General features: G+C 59.3%; 2 protein-coding genes and 1 non-coding gene across 6 annotated transcripts; 2 read left to right on the forward strand and 1 right to left on the reverse strand.

The window, feature by feature from the left end:
• Positions 1-3: 3 nt before the first annotated feature.
• On the forward strand, positions 4-6,411 carry R3HDM4 (R3H domain containing 4). Its single transcript, XM_039732921.1, has 8 exons — positions 4-182; positions 2,157-2,311; positions 2,441-2,559; positions 3,034-3,157; positions 3,535-3,620; positions 4,530-4,615; positions 4,894-4,949; positions 5,581-6,411. Exons 1-8 carry the CDS (start codon positions 139-141, stop codon positions 5,682-5,684), a joined length of 774 nt encoding a protein of 257 aa, XP_039588855.1. The 5' UTR covers positions 4-138; the 3' UTR covers positions 5,685-6,411.
• Positions 6,412-6,495: 84 nt separating this feature from the next.
• MED16 (mediator complex subunit 16) lies at positions 6,496-16,222 on the forward strand. Of its 4 annotated transcripts, none has more exons than XM_039732758.1 (15): positions 6,496-7,135; positions 7,243-7,430; positions 7,999-8,106; positions 8,447-8,616; positions 9,120-9,551; positions 10,042-10,147; positions 10,759-10,914; positions 11,139-11,350; positions 11,976-12,182; positions 12,608-12,818; positions 13,003-13,136; positions 13,619-13,811; positions 14,032-14,248; positions 14,733-14,816; positions 15,544-16,222. In XM_039732758.1, the coding sequence occupies exons 1-15, from the start codon at positions 6,831-6,833 to the stop codon at positions 15,668-15,670; spliced, it is 2,850 nt and encodes a 949-aa protein (XP_039588692.1). In that variant the 5' UTR covers positions 6,496-6,830; the 3' UTR covers positions 15,671-16,222. The 4 variants fall into 4 exon arrangements, with proteins under 4 accessions (XP_039588692.1, XP_039588702.1, XP_039588712.1 ...); XM_039732768.1 differs by having other exon boundaries at positions 7,246-7,430; positions 15,544-15,670; XM_039732778.1 differs by having other exon boundaries at positions 6,625-7,099; positions 7,246-7,430; positions 15,544-15,670.
• Positions 6,507-6,613, reverse strand: LOC120496031. The gene has a single exon (XR_005626203.1). It is a non-coding gene; the product is annotated as a U6 spliceosomal RNA (small nuclear RNA).
• Positions 16,223-17,512: the final 1,290 nt, after the last annotated feature.

The following is a 17,512-nucleotide window of genomic DNA, read 5'->3' on the forward strand; positions in this document are numbered from 1 at the left end:
CGTCACTTCCAGCGGGCGGTGCCGGGCCCGGTGCCGCCGGTGCGGGCCGGGGGTGCGGGAGGCGGAGCGAGGCACCGCTCCCGGTTCCGCTCGCCGTCCCGCTTCCGATCCCAGTCCCGATCCCGGTCCCGGCGCGCCATGGTGGTGCTGCGGGGCGGCGCGGGCCCCGAGGAGCCGTTCCCGTGAGTGCGGGCCCGGGGCCGGGCGGGCCGTGGCGCGGTCGGTGCGGGCAGGAGCGCCCCGGGGCTGTCGGTGCGGGCGGGGAGCGGCGGCGCCTCCCGGGACCGCCCGTCCCCGGCTCCCCGGCCCCGGGGGCGGTGTCAGAGCCGAGCCCCGGCATAATGAGCCTTGTAATTAGCGTTTATCCCCTCGAGGTCACGGTGCTCCGGTCACCGGAGGTGGGCTGGAGCCTCCCCGCTCCTACCGGGGTGTACCGGGGGCTCGGGGCGCTGCGGGTCGGAGCTGCCAAAGGGAAAATGACAGGAATATCATTTATCCCCCGGCACAGAACAGGTTCCTCTTCCCTGGCCGGGAAGGGGACGGGGACGAGCAGCCGCGGGTCTGTTCGTGCTCCGGTGTCCCCGGAGCTGCCGGGCCCGGTGCCCCGGGGTTGGTTGGCTGTGGTCCCCCAGCAATGAGCTGTCCTGGGGTCCCATCTCAGCCTGGCACGGGACCCTGACTCAGGTGCTCGTCCCGGTCACTCCCTGTGGCCCGAGGTCGCTGTCCCCTGTGAACCTCCAGGCTGGCGCTGGGCGGAGGTGGCAGTGCCAGGGCAGACGTGGCAGTGCCGGGCACCGGGGCAGCCAGGAGCAGCCCTGGAGGCTTCAGGAGGAGAGGGGAGTGTGGCTCAGCCTGGTCCCCTCCCAGCCACGGGGCTCGGGGGTCCCGGGGGTGCTCCCACCCTGGGTTGTGACATCTCTTTTGGGGCCGTGCTGCCCCAGGGAGTGCCGGGCTCGCAGCTGTGTGCTCAAACCCCCGAGCTGGGGCCAGCGTAAGGTGACTCCGTCTGTTTGTTCAGGTTTTTGTAACCGTCTTTGTATCACAACTTGATCCACCAGCCCTGGCTGCTCGCTCTGGCAGGTTGGGTTACTGCTCCCCACCCGTCCTCTGGGCATTGCCTTGATACCTGAGTCTCTTTTATTCTTTCCAAGCCCACCTTTGCCACGGTTTTCTCTCCGGCTTGGAAGGGGGTGGTTGTTTTTTTACCCCCCACCAGCACCCAGGACTGTATCACTCCCCCCATGCAGGGAAAGGGAAAAAAAAAATCAATGTTTTGGCAAGGATGGGCAGCTGGCTGTTAGCCCGGGCTGCAATCGGACAGCACAACCTGCTCTGCCCTGTGCCCAGGTCAGCTCTGTCAGGACCTGATTGCAGGATTGGGGCTCCCGTGGGGCCCAGAAAGCTGGAAAGGAGGGGACACGGTGGGGACACGGCCCTGTGGATGGAGCAAGGCCGGGGAAGCTGTGGGCACTCTGGCCAGCCGTGCTGCAGCTCCTCGTCCTGGGGGTTGTTTCAGGGGTGTTGATTTTCTCCCCCACCTTCTGCTGTGCTAAAGGAAACCCACACAACCCTGAGGGGAAGCTCCTTCGCAAGTGAAGGCAGTGAAACTTCCTGTCTCTGGTGTTTAGTAAACTTTGAAACCCAAGCAGTTGCGCTCAGCACCCAGCCAGCTTCTCGCTCGTGGTGTGGCTTCATTTTCCCATAAATGCCTCAGTTTTATGGTCAGTCCTAAGCTGTGCCTGTGACTAAGCAACGCCCTGGCCGTGTTGTGAACAGAGCACCCTTGGGTGCCCCCAGGAGCTTGGGGTGGTGTTCCTGCTGCCCTCCACAAGGAGTGCCAGGGTTGGTGCCAGCCCACTCAGGATGAGCTGCACCAGGGGCCCGGCAGGAATGTATCCATCATTTTTCTTCCTGTGTGGCATGATTAATTGCCCAGGTTAATTACCCAGGTTAATTACCTGGCCCTCCCAGTGCTGACACACAGCTGCTTAGAGCAGAGCCAGCCCTGGGAGGTGACGGTGACCCGAGGGGGATGCGGTGCCACCTGCGGGAACAGCAGCACCGATGCTCTGGTGCCCCGTGTCCCCCCACCCTCGCGCCGCTGTGGCTGCCCCAGGCCCCTCGGCCGGGCTCACCCCTCCTGCCGTGCCCCGCAGGAGGATCGAGGACTGCCTGCCCCTGCTGGAGGACTCCCCGTCCAAGCGGTTCTCGCCGTCCAAGAGGAAGCAGTACTACATCAACAAAGCCATCCGCAACTCCGACCTCATCCCGCGCGCCAAGGGCCGCAAGAGCCTCCAGAGGCTGGAGAACAGTAAGGACCAGGCAGGGTTCTTCCCCAGGACAGCCTGCCCTGAGCTGTGTGGCAGGCAGGGATGTTCTGGGGGCAAGGGGCCTCTCTGGAGGTGCTTCCCCCCCTCTCAGGATTTGCTTTTCGCCCCAGCTCGGTACCTGATGACACTTCTGGAGCAGGATGACTGCGGGAGCGACGAGGGAGAGCTCAGCCACTCGGCCACCCCCAGCATCTTCACCGAGGCCTGCAACAATGAGACCTACGTGGAGGTGGGCACAGCCACCCCACTGGCTTGGGGCTGGCTTGGGGACACTGGCGTGGCATGCCATGCTTGTAGTTCACTCCTCCATCCCTCTGCCTCCCTGGCCTGAGCTGCTGCACCGCAGCTTCTGCCTGGTCTGGTGTCAGGCTGGGATCTGATGCCATGGGTGCCAAGGGGGTGATGGGGTCCTGTGGCCCACGGGGTGGGGGAATTTCCAGGCAGATCCTCTTTGTGGAGAGTGGTGGCTGCAGCCTGGTGAGCTGCAGCACTTCCTCTGGCACGAGCCCCTTGCCCAAGCCCTGTTGCCTCACGCTGGCCCTGTACCGGGTGTTTTGAAACGTGCCCTCTCCTGGTGTGGCACTCGGGGACAAGAGGGTGAGCAGGGGGCTGGCGGGCTGTGGGGAGGGGCCCTGGGTGGCCGTGCACTGCCAGCTGCTCCCCACGGAGCTCTGCAGTGGGGTTTGGTGGCTTCTGTTGTCAGATCTGGAACGACTTCATGAACCGCTCGGGAGAGGAGCAGGAGCGGGTCCTGCTCTACCTGGAGGAGGAGGCCAGGAAGAAGCACAGGAGGAAGCTGCCTGTCAAGAATGAAGACAAGTGGAAAGGTGCTGGGAGGGGACGCAGGGTGGGGACAGCCTCTCCCTTCCCTTCCTTGTGTACATTCTGGGAGGGCTGCACCCACCCCCTGTCAGTGGTGGGGCCAGGGGATGCCTGAGCCCACCCCTGGGTGTGGCACTGGGGGGTTATGGACCCCCACCGTGGACCAGGGAGGGTTTGTGGGAGCCAGAAGTGGCTGGGATGAGGGGCACAGCATCCCCTAATGTCACACCCCAAACCCCTGCACCCCTGAACCTCCTGTGCTGGGGCGGGCATTGCTTTTTAGGGGTGACTGTGACGGGGAGGAACGCCGGCTCCTCCTGAAAGGTGACACTGTGGGTTCTGGGGTTGTGAGCTGTGCCCAAATCCCCTCTCCCTTCTCCAGAGCTGCCAGCCTACACCCCCCAGGAGTGCTTCCAGCGCATCAGCCGCCGCCTGCGCGCCACCCTGAAGCGGGGCCGGATCCCCATGGTGAGCTGGGGGCTGCCACGGCAGGGCAGGGGCTGGCAGGGCTCCCTCCACGGCCACGTCCCCGGAGCCGTGCCCAGGCTGTGCAGGGCAGTGCCAGATTTCGGGGGAGCTCCCGGGAACGTGCTCTGTGTGGTGCTCGTGTGAGCCCAGACAGACATGCAGCTTGCAGCAGATGGGGTTTCCTGGCTCAGCTGAGATTTTTCTGGCAGCTACAGGGATTTTTTTAGTGTTGTTTCCCAGTCTCTGTGCGGTGACAGCAGGTGACAGGTGAAACTGAGTGTGCTTGTGCATGGGGACAGCAGTGGAGCTTTTGGGGTCTTTACAATAGCCCAGACAAGGCTATTTGGGGAAATTTCATTGTATTTTCAAAGGGGTAAAAGTGCACCAACTGCTGAGCAGGGAGGAGGGAGGTGAGTGCAGCCCTGCCCTGCCTGCCCAGACACTTGCTCTACCAGCCCTGGGGGTGCTGGCTCCCTGCTCCCTCTGCTCCGTGGGGCTCTGTTTGTTTTTCCCTGGTGCTAATTAGAGCCTCTCAATGCAGCCTGGGCTCCTCCTGCCCCCTGCCTTGTTTGTCCTCAAACGAGACACGCGTGCTGCTGGTCTCTGGGGTCACAGAGCTCTGCAGAGCAGCAGAGCACTGAGCTTTGGCTGTTGGGAGGCACGAGGCTCCCCTGGCTGCTGTGAACACGAGGGATGGTGCCAGCCCTTGGCACACACAGCGCGGAGTTGGCAGGAGCTGGATCCTTCCCTGCCTCGGGGGCTGGAGATGGGGCATGTCTCCTCTCCCTGCTGGCTCCCACCCAGTTAACTTGCCCAGGAGCTGCTGGCAGCAATCCCTGGGGAGTCAGTTGTGCCAGGGCTGTGCCCACCACTGTCCCTGCCTCGCTGAGCCCCTGCCTCTCCTCACAGGGCACGCTGGAGGGGCTGGAGGAGGAGCTGCTGGCCTTCTTCTCTGTCACCCCCCACTCTGTCTACACGGCTCTGATGGATAACAGGTATTTCCCCATCTCAGGGCCCTGTGCCCCAGGGCTGCCCCGGGCTGTGGAGGGGCTTTGGGAGCACAGGACACCCCTTGGCCTCCCCTCAGCCGGGCCTGGGTCTCCACCTGGGGACCCCCAGCTGGCCTGGTCCCCGTGGAGCCCCTGGGGGAGGGAGGCACGTGGGGATGGATCCCTGAGCACTTGGCCTGCTCTGTGGGTCCCCGGGAGGACGGAGGGCAGGGCGGGCTGTGGGAAACATTGCTCAGGCTCTAACCCTGTCCCCTGTCCCCCAGCTTTGAGCGGCTCCTGCTCCACGCCCTCTGCCAGTACATGGATCTCGTCTCTGCCAGTAAGAGCCGTGTGTCCGCTTGGTTTTAGTTTTGATTTTGATTTTGTTTTTGTTTTTCCCCTTCCCTCCATCACTATCTGTCCTCCCCAGCTCAGCCTTTTCCTTCCCCCGGCCCCACCTCGCCCTGGGGCTCACAGATAACCCCACAGTCCCACCCCACTGCTGCTTCCCCACCAATTCCTGGAGCTCCCTGGCAGTGGTCACCAGCTCTGCCTGCAGCCACACACCCAGGGCTCGGCCAGGCCCAGCTCTGAGGGGAAATTTGGGTGGTCCAAAGCAAGAATCTGCTCGTGGGGTTCCCTCTCCAGCAGCTGCTTCCTCCTCCCAAGGATCAGCCGTGCTCTCGTACTGCCCTGGGCATCCCCAAAGGCTTTGTTGCCAGGGCAGGGATGGAATCAGGCTCCATCCCTCCGGAGGAGCTCTGCTGCCCAGCGTTTCATTAGGAGCTGCCTGTGGCAATCGGCCTGAGCGCTAATGAGGGGGAGCGAGCCCGTGGGGACAGAGGGGACAGAAAATGGGAGCCTGCACTCCCCGCGAGCCCCAGGGAGGAGGGGAGGGCTGGGAACGCCGCGTTGGAGACCCCCCCGCGGGGGGGAACAGCGCTGTGCTGACCCCTCCATCCCACCCGCAGGTTCGGACATCGAAGGGAAGCGTCAGATGAAAGTGAGCAACAAACACCGCGTGTTCCTGCCCCCGGAGCTGCTGCTCTCAGACTACCTGGGGCAGATGAGCTGATGCCCCCGCGGCTGCCCTGCCCCTCCTGCAGCCTCTGCAGCCCCTCCCGGACCTTCCTCGGCCTTTTCCCCCGCTCCAGGCCGGGGTGTGCGGCCGTGCCCTGGGGTGCGCGCGGGGAGCACGGCAGGCGCCCCTCGCCCTCCCCGCTCCCCTCACAACCCTCCTGGAACTCTGTGTGTGTCTATTTATATAACCCAGGTGTTTTTAAGACTAATCAGGCGGGGCCAGCCTCCCCGCGGCGCTGACGCTGGCGGGGCCGTGTCGGTCCGGATTTTTCCGCGGTGAAGCAGCTCCCGAGCCACTGAGGCTGAGGCAGAGCCCCGAGCCCGCCGGGGGCGTGTGGGGAGCTCCGGGTGGTTTTTTCACCCCCCGCGCCCCTGCGCCCTGCCCGCACCACGGGGCTGGTTTTTAAGTGTAATATAGCTTGTGTTTTTTATCACGTGTGTGGGTATTTACATGTGTGTGTGTGTGTGTGTGTGTGCTGGAGGGGTGCAGCCCGCTTTGGGGCTCTGCTTTTCCACAGCTGCCCCCCCCCCCCCAAAAATGGGGCGTTTCGGGGGTCCCTGTGTGTGCCCCCCCCGTGTCGCTGGCGTGTGCCAAGGGTTGCTGTGTCCCGCGATGCCACCGAGTGCCATTAACCGTGGGCACCCCCAGACCCTGGGGAGCCCCTCGCGCCCCCTTCGCCGCTGTGGGCACGTTCAGGAACAATAAAAACGGTGCTCCCCTGCTCCGCCTCTGTGTCTCGGTGGGGGTGAGGTTGAGGGGGGGTCTCGGGGTATGGAAGTGGGCTGGGGGAGGAAAATGCGGGTGCGGGGAGGTGCGAAAAATATGGAACGCTTCACGAATTTGCGTGTCATCCTTGCGCAGGGGCCATGCTAATCTTCTCTGTATCGTTCCAATTTTAGTATATGTGCTGCCGAAGCGAGCACGAACTGCACAGAGCCCGCGGCGCTATTTAAAGCCTTACAAACACAAAATATTCACAATAGGGTGACTGCGGTGTGGTTCACTATGGAACGCAGAATTAGTCGCCTCGAGTGTTTATCCATGTTTTTGTCCCCAATTTTGCCCAGTTTTTCCCTAAAATGTCCAAAATCCGCCGACTGTGCTCGCGAGCCCTGCGCGGTGCGTTCTGGGTAGTTTGTTATGCTAATGAGCCACGGCGCGGCTCTCTCTGGGGTGTCCGCGGCAGTGCCTGAGCGCGCGGCGCAGGCGCGGCGCGGGCAGCCGCGGGTCCTGGCAGCGGCGGCGGCGCCGGTGCGTGCGGCCGGGCCGGGCCCGGGACCGCCGGTGCCAGCCGGGCCCCTCCGAGGCCTTCCCGCCAGCCCCGAGCCCCTCCGAGGCCTTCCCGCCAGCCCCGAGAACCCCCGGCACCTCCCCCAGTCCGTGCCCAGGACGCTCCCGCCCGCCGTAGGGTCGGTACCGGCGGGCCGCTCCCTCCGCCTCTCCCGGTGCGGGGCTGTCCCCCACAAGCCGTGTCCCGTGCGCCCCTCTGTGGCTCCTGGGGCTGGGGTGCGTGCGCGCCGTTCCCGGTGTGACCGGCGTTGTGTTGCCCCAGCAGGACCGAGGCTGTCCCGTGTCCGGTGTCCGGTGTCCGGTGTCCCGGCGGGATGGACCTGGCCTACGTGTGCGAGTGGGAGAAGAAGCCCAAGAGCAACCACTGTCCCTCCATCCCGCTGGTGTGCGCCTGGTCCTGCCGCAACCTCATCGCCTTCACCACCGACCTCCGCAACGAGGAGGAGAAAGGTACGGCGAGCCCCGGGAACGGCTCCCGGTGCCCCGGGAGCGGCCGGGATCCGCCGGGCACGAGCCCTGCCCTGCCCCGGCAGCTCCCGGCCGCTCCTTTTCCTTCGTGCCTCAGCCCTGCAGTGTCTCCCTGGGGGTGGTTGTTTCCCTGAGCCAGGAGCAGGCTCACACCGTGTCTGCCCCTCACTGAGCTCCCAGCACTGCCCCAGATCATTTCTGTCAAATATTTGATGCCCAAATCACTTCTATCAAGTATTTGATGCCCCAAATCATTTTTATCAAATATTTGATGCCCAAATCATTTCTATCCAATATTTGATGCCCAAAATAATTTCTGTCCAATACTTGATGCCCAAATAATTTCTATCCAATATTTGATGCCCCAAATCACTTCCATCAAATATTTGATGCCCCAAATAATTTCTAGCCAATATTTGATGCCCCGAATAATTTCTATCAAATATTTGATGCCCCGAATCATTTCTATCCAATGTTTGGTGCCCTCCCTGCCTCAGCTGAGGCCCAGGAGCAGTGCCAAGGGACAGGAGTCACTGGTGTGTTCACACAGATCTCACCCACATGGTTCACATCATCGACACCGAGCACCCCTGGGACGTCTACTCCGTGAACTCGGGCCACGCTGAGGTCATCACGTGTCTGGAGTGGGATCAGTCAGGTGGGCTGGCTCCCTGTCCCTGTCACCGTGTCCCACCCCTGCTGTGCCTGTCCCAGAGTGACAGGGCTGTAATTTCCTGGGGGGTTTTGGCTGTCCCCCCTGTCCTCATGCAGTGTCACTGTCACAGGCCCAAGGCTGTGATTCCCGGGGGGTTTTGGGTGTCCCCTACCCTTTCCTCATGCAGTGTCACTGTCACAGGCCCCAGGCTGTGATTCCTGGGGGGTTTTGGCTGTCCCCCACCCTGTCCTCATGCAGTGTCACTGTCACAGGCCCAAGGCTGTGATTCCCGGGGGGTTTTGGGTGTCCCCTACCCTTTCCTCATGCAGTGTCACTGTCACAGGCTCCAGGCTGCTCTCGGCAGATGCTGATGGCCACATCAAGTGCTGGAGCATGACAGATCACCTGGCCAACAGCTGGGAGAACACGGTGGGCAGCGTGGTGGAGGGGGACCCCGTGGTGGCCCTGTCCTGGCTGCACAACGGTGTCAAGCTGGCTCTGCACGTGGAGAAGGTTTGTCTCAGCTTCCTGAGGGGTCTGGGCTGGAGCTGTGGCTCAGGTGTTGCAGAGAGCTCAGGATCCTGCCTGTGTTCTCTTGTGGGCCTGGGGAGTTTTTCCAGTCAAAGAGAAGTCAGATTCCTGGTTGCTGCTGATTTCTCAGGGGGGTTGGAGCCTTTTGGTGTTTCAGATGTGTGTCCCTCAGTCTGGTACCTCAGTTCTAGGCAGGAACATGGAGATAGAGCAGTTCTTTCCTCAGCAGTGATGATTCAGAGGAAATGCATTCAGGGTGCCAAGGTTTGATCAGGGGATTTGGGCACAGAGATGAGCTCCTGGTTTGGAAACCTCTGTGATCCTGCAGACTCTGAAAGCCCAAAGCTGCCAAGCACAACTTCCCTTCTTGTGTTTTTTTACCTCCTGTGACGTCCCACATCAGTCCTGCCCCTCTCCCACCAGAAGAGCTCCACGGGCACAAATTTTGGCCGCCAGCACTTCACTCTTGCTCACCTCTCTTACAGTCTGGAGCCTCCAACTTTGGCGAGAAGTTCTCCCGGGTGAAGTTCTCGCCGTCGCTGACTCTGTTTGGCGGGAAGCCCATGGAGGGCTGGATTGCTGTGACCATCAGCGGGCTGGTCACCGTGTCCCTGCTGAAGCCCAACGGGCAGGTGCTGACGGCCACCGAGAGCCTGTGCCGCCTGCGCTGCCGCGTGGCCTTGGCCGACGTCGCCTTCACGGGCGGGGGCAACATCGTGGTGGCCACCTCCGATGGCAGCAGCACGTCCCCCGTGCAGTTCTACAAGGTGTGTGTCAGCGTGGTGAACGAGAAGTGCAAGATCGACACCGAGATCCTGCCGTCGCTCTTCATGCGCTGCACCACCGACCCCGCGCGCAAGGACAAGTACCCGGCCATCACCCACCTCAAGTTCCTGGCTCGGGACATGTCAGAGCAGGTGGGCAGCTGCTCTTTGCTCCACCTGGCTTTCCTCAGAGGGCTGGAGGTGGCCAGCATGTCCTGCAGTACCTTGGCATTGCTAGCAGCTCTTCTGGTGCAGCTGGGATTAGGGAGTTCACCTCGCGCTGGTTTGATCCTCTGCTTTTGGAGCAGGACCCTGGAAATGGAGTGGGGGAATGACCAGGGCAGGACCCTGGAAATGGAGGGTGGGAATGACCAGGGCAGGACCCTGGAAATGGAGGGGGGGAATGACCAGGGCAGGACCCTGGAAATGGAGGGTGGGAATGACCAGGGCAGGACCCTGGAAATGGAGGGGGGGAATGACCAGGGCAGGACCCTGGAAATGGAGCGGGGGAATGACCAGGGCAGGACCCTGGAAATGGAGCGGGGGAATGACCAGGGCAGGACCCTGGAAATGGAGGGTGGGAATGACCAGGGCAGTGTCCTCCCTGTTGTGATGCTTGTGGTGGGGGGGTTCTGTTCCACAGGTGCTGCTTTGTGCTTCCAACCAAAACAACAGCATCGTGGAGTGCTGGTCCCTGAGGAAGGAGGGCCTGCCTGTCAACAACATCTTCCAGCAAATCTCTCCTGTGGGTAGGTGTCTGCTCTGGGCACTCTCAAGAACAGGAGCTTGGTCTGAGGGAAAAAGCATCACAGTTTCTCACATCCATTATCCCATATATGGGATTACTCATGTTTATTTTCAGGTGTTCTCAGTCCATTTTGTCCATTTGCACTGTAGGCAGCAACTTGCTGTTTCCAGGAAGGGGTTTGGTTGTTGCTTTCACTTCATAAAAGATTTTTAAATAATTTTTTGTGTTTTGCTGCACAGCCGCCCTTCCTGCCACCAGTGGAGCAAAAGCTCCCAAAGGACCAGGACTGAGCAGCAGAGCCTGATTAATCCCCTGCTCTGGCTGCCTGGGCTTCACCTGAACTCAGATAAAACAGAATTAATCAGGGCAGTTTGTTTGGTGAAATCTAAAGGATTATTGTGTATAAGGATCTTAGTCACCCGCAGCAGAGCTTCCCATCAAGAGAGATTTAGCAAAACACGTTGTTTGTATAACTCAGGAAAAAAACAGGGAACTATGAGGGAAACGTACTGGAAATACATGGGAAAAACACCAGTGCCTGGGCAGAAATGAGGGGCAGATTTTCTGATCTCTGTGGGACAAAATTCTCACTCATTTGCCTGTTTTCCCCAGTGGGAGACAAGCAGCCCATGATCCTGAAGTGGCGGATCCTGTCTGCCACCAACGACCTGGACCGGGTGTCGGCCGTGGCGCTGCCCAAGCTGCCAATCTCCCTGACCAACACCGACCTGAAGGTGGCAAACGACACCAAGTTCTTCCCTGGACTGGGTAAGGAGTTGTCTTCATCCTAAACATGTGACTTTCGCTTGGAATTTCACCACCTGAGCTGCAGCTGAAGTAAAACATGTGGAATGCTGAGGGAAAACTTCCACCGCTGTGGGAAGAGGCTGTGAAATGCTGTGAGCCCCCAGCCCTTTGGCTTCTCCATGGGCTTCAGTGGTGGCCACGCTGGGAGGAGCTGTTTCCCAGCCTCCCTTGTGTCCTGTCCCCAGGCCTGGCCTTGGCTTTCCATGATGGCAGTGTCCACATCGTGCACCGGCTGTCCCTGCAGATGATGGCCGTGTTCTACGGCTCCTCCTCGCAGCGCCCCGTGGACGAGCCGGCCCTCAAGCGCCCACGCACCACTGGGCCCCTGGTGCACTTCAAGGCCATGCAGCTCTCCTGGACATCACTGGCCCTGGCTGGTGTGGACAGTCACGGGAAGGTTGGTGCTCTCTGTTGGATGTAGGGATGTGCCCCCTGACAAAGTTATTCTTTGTCTCCTAAAAAAGGAAAAAGGCCCAGAAGTTTCTCTCCTCACAGGACCTTGGGAACTTCACTTCAGACTTAAGGATAGCAAATTGGACAGAAGTCCAGCCTAAGCAATTTACTAGAAAAATAAGAGAACAAAGAAACTAATGGCTTTTGTGAGGTGTTTTACCAGGTGCAAGAGACTCTTGCCCTGGCTCTGTTTTTCCTTGTAAAGAGCTTTGTAATTTTGCCTTTTATGAAAACTTTTCTGTTTCCAGCACTGCCACAGAAGCCATCATGCTGATTTTGTGGCTGAGCTATCTTGGGTGTGGTATAAATCTCCAAGAGCTTATAAGAGCTGGCTCGAGGAGACCCTGTATCATATGGTGGGGTTGTTTCTCAGCCAGGCTCTCTCAGGGGTGATGGGTTACACTGGGAATTCCAGCTGTGGGATCCATATTGGAAAGGGATGTATCCCATCAGTGCAGAAACTGTCTCTAGGTCAGGATTCAGCTTCATTGGGCCCCATGTTGTGTTGTAGCTTTGTGGGACAATTTCAAGCCCTCTCCTGAAGTTTCCCTTTGGTTCCTCCCTTCAAGCTGAGCATGCTCCGCATCTCCCCCTCCATGGGCCACGTGCTGGACATGAACATGTCCCTGAGGCACTTGCTGTTCCTGCTGGAGTACTGCATGGTGACTGGCTACGACTGGTGGGACATCCTGCTGCACGTCCAGCCCAGCATGGTGCAGAACCTGGTGGAGAAGCTGCACGAGGAGTACATGCGTCAGAATGCAGCCCTGCAGCAGGTGGGTGCCAGCTCTGGGCTCGCTCCCAGGGTGGGCATGGGGGGGTTCAGGGACTTGGAGTGAGGAACAGCCAGTGCCAGTCCTCAGGACATGGGTGGCTCTGCCTGGCTGTGCTCTGTGAGTGCCCTGCTCGGGCAGTGATGGAGCTGGGAAGAGCTTCCATGTCAGCAGCGTTCACTTTCCCTGATATTAGCAGGGTCATAGCTGCTGGAAACTTGGGGTGAGGTGGTGAAATCTATTTTTGGCAGATTCTGGGAGCAGCAGCACGTGCCCAGCACAGCGCTCACGTGCATGGCATTCACTGCTCCTGTCACTCCTGCAGCAGAAAGGGAGAGCAGAGAATACAGCAGCAGCAGCAGCTCTAATGAGCTTATGCTAATTCCTGCCTTTTTTTGTGCCTTTTGCTGCGTTTCCCCGTGGCTCAGGTGCTCTCCACACGCATTGTTGCCATGAAGGCATCCCTGTGCAAGCTCTCCTCCAGCACCATTGCCCGTGTGTGTGACTACCACGCCAAGCTCTTCCTCATTGCCATCAGCTGCACCCTGAAGTCGCTGCTGCGCCCACACTTCCTCAACACCCCTGACAAGAGCCCCGGGGACCGGCTCACCGAGATCTGCTCCAAGATCACGGATGTAGGTACTGACTGCTCACAGCACCCTGCACTGCCCTCCCAGAGTTTGGGATTATTGGACTGCTCCCCGTGGTGTCACAGTCTCCCAGTAATTTGGTTTGAGGAGGAGGACGAGGGTGACCTCCTCAGGGAGGGTGTGAGGTTTGGATCCATCCTCCTGAGCCAGGCAATGTCTTGCTTCTCTTCCAGACATTGACAAGGTGATGATTAACCTGAAGACAGAAGAGTTTGTCCTGGAGATGACGACGTTGCAGTCCCTGCAGCAGCTCATCCAGTGGGTGGGGGATTTTGTGCTCTACCTGCTGGCCAGCCTTCCCAACCAGGTGAGACCTGGAGTGCTGGGAACGTGCTTAGAGGACACAAACACCTATGGGCAGTGCTGGGGATTGAGCTTCGTTGTGCCCCGTGTTGTGTTGTAGCTTTGTGGGACAATTTCAAGGCCAGTCCTGAAGCCAGTTTCCCTTTGCTGAGCACACAGGGCCACATGTCCCTGTCAGCACAGGCACTGGGGAGCAGTAAGGAACAGCAGAATTAGAGAATGGCCCTTCCTATGCCCATCTGGGTCTGGTGACCATCACAGTACCTGGGGGATTTGGGAACCCTCCTCTTGCAGCTCTGCAGAGGTGTCACCATCCCCAGCAGTGCATTCCATGGGGTGTGTGCTGCTGGAAGCAGGAGCTGTCTGCACGCAGCGCGGTGGCTGGGGCTGCTGTGAGCCCCTCCCAGGCTGGTGTGAGCCCCACCCAGGGTGCTGTGAGCCCAGGCAGGCTGGTGCCACCCCCAGCCATGCCTCTGTCCCCCGCAGGGCTCCCCGGTGCGCCCTGGGCACAGCTTCCTGCGCGACGGCGCGTCCCTGGGCATGTTCCGCGAGCTGATGGTGGTCATCCGCATCTGGGGGCTGCTGAAGCCCAGCTGCCTGCCCGTGTACACGGCTACCTCGGACACCCAGGACAGCATGTCCCTGCTCTTCCGCCTCCTGACCAAGCTCTGGCTGTGCTGTGAGTGTGGCCGGTTCCCTGGACTGTAATTCCTGCAGCAGTGGGGTGGGACGTGACTCCGAGGGGGTCTGGCACGTTGAGAAAGGGCAAGTGCAGCTTGCCAAGGTTATTGTTTTCCAGGCTGAGTTGGCAGTGGAGGAGGAGGCTGCACGCAGCTCTCTGGAGCTCTGAGGGAGAATTGTAAAGGTCACAGGGGTTTTTTCCTTCATTTCCCACGCAGGTCGTGAGGAAAATCACATCACAGAGCCCGATGATGCCCTGATTGATGAGTGCTGCCTCCTGCCCAGCCAGCTGCTCATTCCCAACATTGACTGGCTGCCCATCAACGATGGCATCATCAGCAAGCTGCAGAACAAGCAGCTGGTCCGGCTGCAGTTTGGGAAGGCTCCTGGGCTCGTTGGCCACACTGTCTCTTCCCAGTTCGATGCCTTTGTCAGGTACAAACCCCTGGAACTATACAAACAGGCTGTTTGTCAGGTACAAACCCCTGGAATTACAAAATAGGGAAAAAAAATAGGGAACTATGAGGGAAATGTACTGGAAATATATGGGAAATATACCAGTGCCTGGTCTGTGATCTGTTTGAGTCAGTGCATGGAGAGAAGGAGTCTTGGCAGCTCTGAGGTTTGGCTTGTCTCCTTGGTGCTCTGACCCAAGAGCAGTTTGTCCTCTCTGCTCAAATTCCTTTCTCAGTTTGTGATGGGCTGGGAATTTTAAGTACTGAAAAGTGATAGCAAATGGTGGGGGAAAAACCCCATTAATTAATGTGATTAATTGTGACATTGTGAAAACAAATCTCATGGCACTGGGTGGGCAAGTGGGCAGAAGCTCTGCCATGTTGGCCAGTGAGATGCAGCTCCCTGTCCTGGGAACAGCTCATGGAAAGTGACACTCCAGCAAAGTCCTGTTCTCCCTCCCCAGGGCCCCTGGACAGCCCAAAATTGACCACCTGAGGCGGCTGCACCTGGGTGCATACCCCACAGAGGAATGCAAGTCCTGTACCAGGTAAGTGACCCTTGCAGTGGAGCTTGGGCAGGACTTGGGCTGTCCTTGTCCTTCAGAGCTCTCTGAGACTGGTTGGGGCTGTGCTTAAGGTGTCCCCAATGACATGGGATGCCCATGTCATTGTCAGGAGAGTGGCATTGTTGTAGCCTGGCCCTTGGGTTAAAAATCAAACAGATCAGATAAAACTCCTAAAGTAACCTGGCCTGGAGGAGAGCCTACAGCAACTCCTTTGTGTGATGCCCAGTTCTGTGGTTTGGTCATCAAAGCACCTGTGTGGTCATGGCAGGGCTGGAGGGAGGAGTCACCCCACTGCCCCTGCTCCCATTTTGGGGTCATCTTTCCACCAGGCTTGCATTTCGTGCTGCCCTACTCATCCACCCTCATGGGAGAGCCTGGATTTCAGGATAATGGCTCAGGGAACAAGCATCCATCTAAGTCATGTGATTGAATTAGCTTTAATTACTGATTTTAATAGAAAGCCTCTGTAGCAATCATTTTTGTGAGATGACTGTCAGTTGTTTCATGTATAAACAGCAGCTGGGGCTGTTCCTTGCCAGGCTCCAGCTCCAGCAGAGCCCTCAGTGGGATTGTTGCTCGCTGGTTTCAGCTGGTTTTGGTGCTCACAAGTGTCACCTGCAGATGACAGGAGCTGTTTCCCCCATGGATCCCTGTGTGATCCATGCAGCTCCCCAGCAGTGCTGGCTCTGCACTGTCCCTGTCCCCCCAGGTGTGGCTGTGTCACCATGCTGAAGTCACCCAACAAGGTGACAGCAGTGAAGCAGTGGGAGCAGCGCTGGATCAAGAACTGCCTGTGTGGGGGGCTCTGGAGGAAGATGCCCCTCAGCTACTCCTGAGCCCTTCCCGGGGTGCAGTGAGGGCCAAGAGCTGCACAGGGCTCCCTTCACAGAGGATTTGGGACAAGGGCATGGCAGCTCCTCTCCCTCATGCTGCAAAAGCTGCTGCTCGTCGTTGGTTGAGCTGTGCTGGAAAACAGCTGAGGGGACTCTGCCTCTTAGATCTGGAGAGGAATGCCAGAGGTTCCCCCCTCATTTGGGGCCCAGGAGGGAGAGCCTGGCTGTGTTTTTGTCTGTGCCAGCAGAGCAGCAACGTCCTGGCAGCTGCCCTGGCCTGGGCAGAGTGGTGATGGGGCAGCTGGTGAGAACAGAGTCCCAGCTGAGGGGGGCACAGCTGGTACCTCACACCCATCCTGTGCCTCTGGCTGCTTGGGAAGTGCCACGTGGGCTGGGCACTCCTGATCCCTCAGCAGACTTGTCCCTGCGACAGGAGTTGGCTCCTGTGTGCCCATCAGTGTTGGATGGGAGCAGGAATGAGTGCTGCTGCCTGGAGTGAACCCTGCCTCTGCCTCTTGCTGTTGTAAATAAAAATTCTCCAGATTTTGTACAGGAGCATGTGGTTTGTTTCTGTGGTGTGACGTGGCTGCCCAGTGTGGGGCTGGGGCAGTGGAGCCACGGGAGGGCTGCCAGAGCATCTGTCAGGAAAGGAACCACCATCACTGGAAAAAGGGGAAATGCATGTTTTCAAGGTTCACCTTATGGACACTCGAGGAAAAAACATCAGATCCTTGGGGTTGTGCAAGCCTCCAGCTTCAGCAGGGCAGGACACTTGAGCATACCAGAAGAGAACATCCTGGTGCAGCCAAAATCCTTTCAGATTTTTGCCCTCCCTTGCCCTCAGCTGCTGCTGCTGCCCTGAGCAGGAAATCAGAACCTGCTGGAGCCAGCGTGGCTGTGCCTGGGGAGCCCCAGCCCTGGGCCTGCTCCTCTCCCATGGGTCCTGCAGCTCTATGGGGGATAAACCTGGAGCCTTCTGCTGCTGCATCCCAGCCAGCAATTCCAGGTCCCCACAGACAGTTCAAGAGGGGGAGTGAGCCAGTCTTAGTACATTCCTTTCCCTCTGGAGCCATGATTTCATTATTCTTGAGAACTGGAGCTGGTGACAGAGTTCATCCCTCGACTCCAGCAAATGTTTCACTGCACAGAGCTGTAAGAGCTGTACAGACCTCTCCCCCTCTCTGCTCTGCTGGTAATTAGGGACAATCAAACGGCTAATTAGGAAACCACCTTATTAAGACTCTTTTCCCCTGTAAGTAAAATTCAAACCAGGCCCTCTGTGAGCTCCTCATGGAACAGGTTTGGGGTTATTTAATGTTTGGCTGGGAACAGGGAACAGCAGCAGAGCAGGGGGATGGAGACACATTCGTGTCCCCCTGAGCTCCCTGCTGACCATGGAGCTCGTGGGATGGGACTGGGAGGGTCTGGCAGTCCCCTGGGGCCCTGCTGCTCCCAGCTCTTGTGCCTTGGCCCTGCTCCCTCCAAAGACAGAGGAGAGCAGGGCTCTGGGGGTGACCAGGTTGTGGTGGGAAGATGGCTCTGCCCTGCCCTGCCCCTCAGCTCCTGGGACAAGAGGGTCCCAGTGAGAATCCTGCGGGGTTCCAGCACGGATCCCACCGTGGGAGCCAGAGCTGCCACTGCCATATCAGCCACAGGCAGGTTCTGCTTTCCCACATGTTCACACTGTGACCCTGCGTGAGGTCCCAGATCTGTTGTGGCCACGCTGCAGGATGTGTCCCCTGCTCCCACCCGAGGCCACGCCGTCCCCAAGGGCGCAACCTCAGCATGTCCCACCCCACGTCCAGCTCCCCCCTGAGCAGGGGCTCCTGCACAGACCCCCCCAGC

Source organism: Passer montanus, unplaced genomic scaffold (genome assembly GCF_014805655.1).
Source record: "Passer montanus isolate IOZ18808 unplaced genomic scaffold, ASM1480565v1 scaffold112, whole genome shotgun sequence".
NCBI lineage: Eukaryota > Metazoa > Chordata > Aves > Passeriformes > Passeridae > Passer > Passer montanus.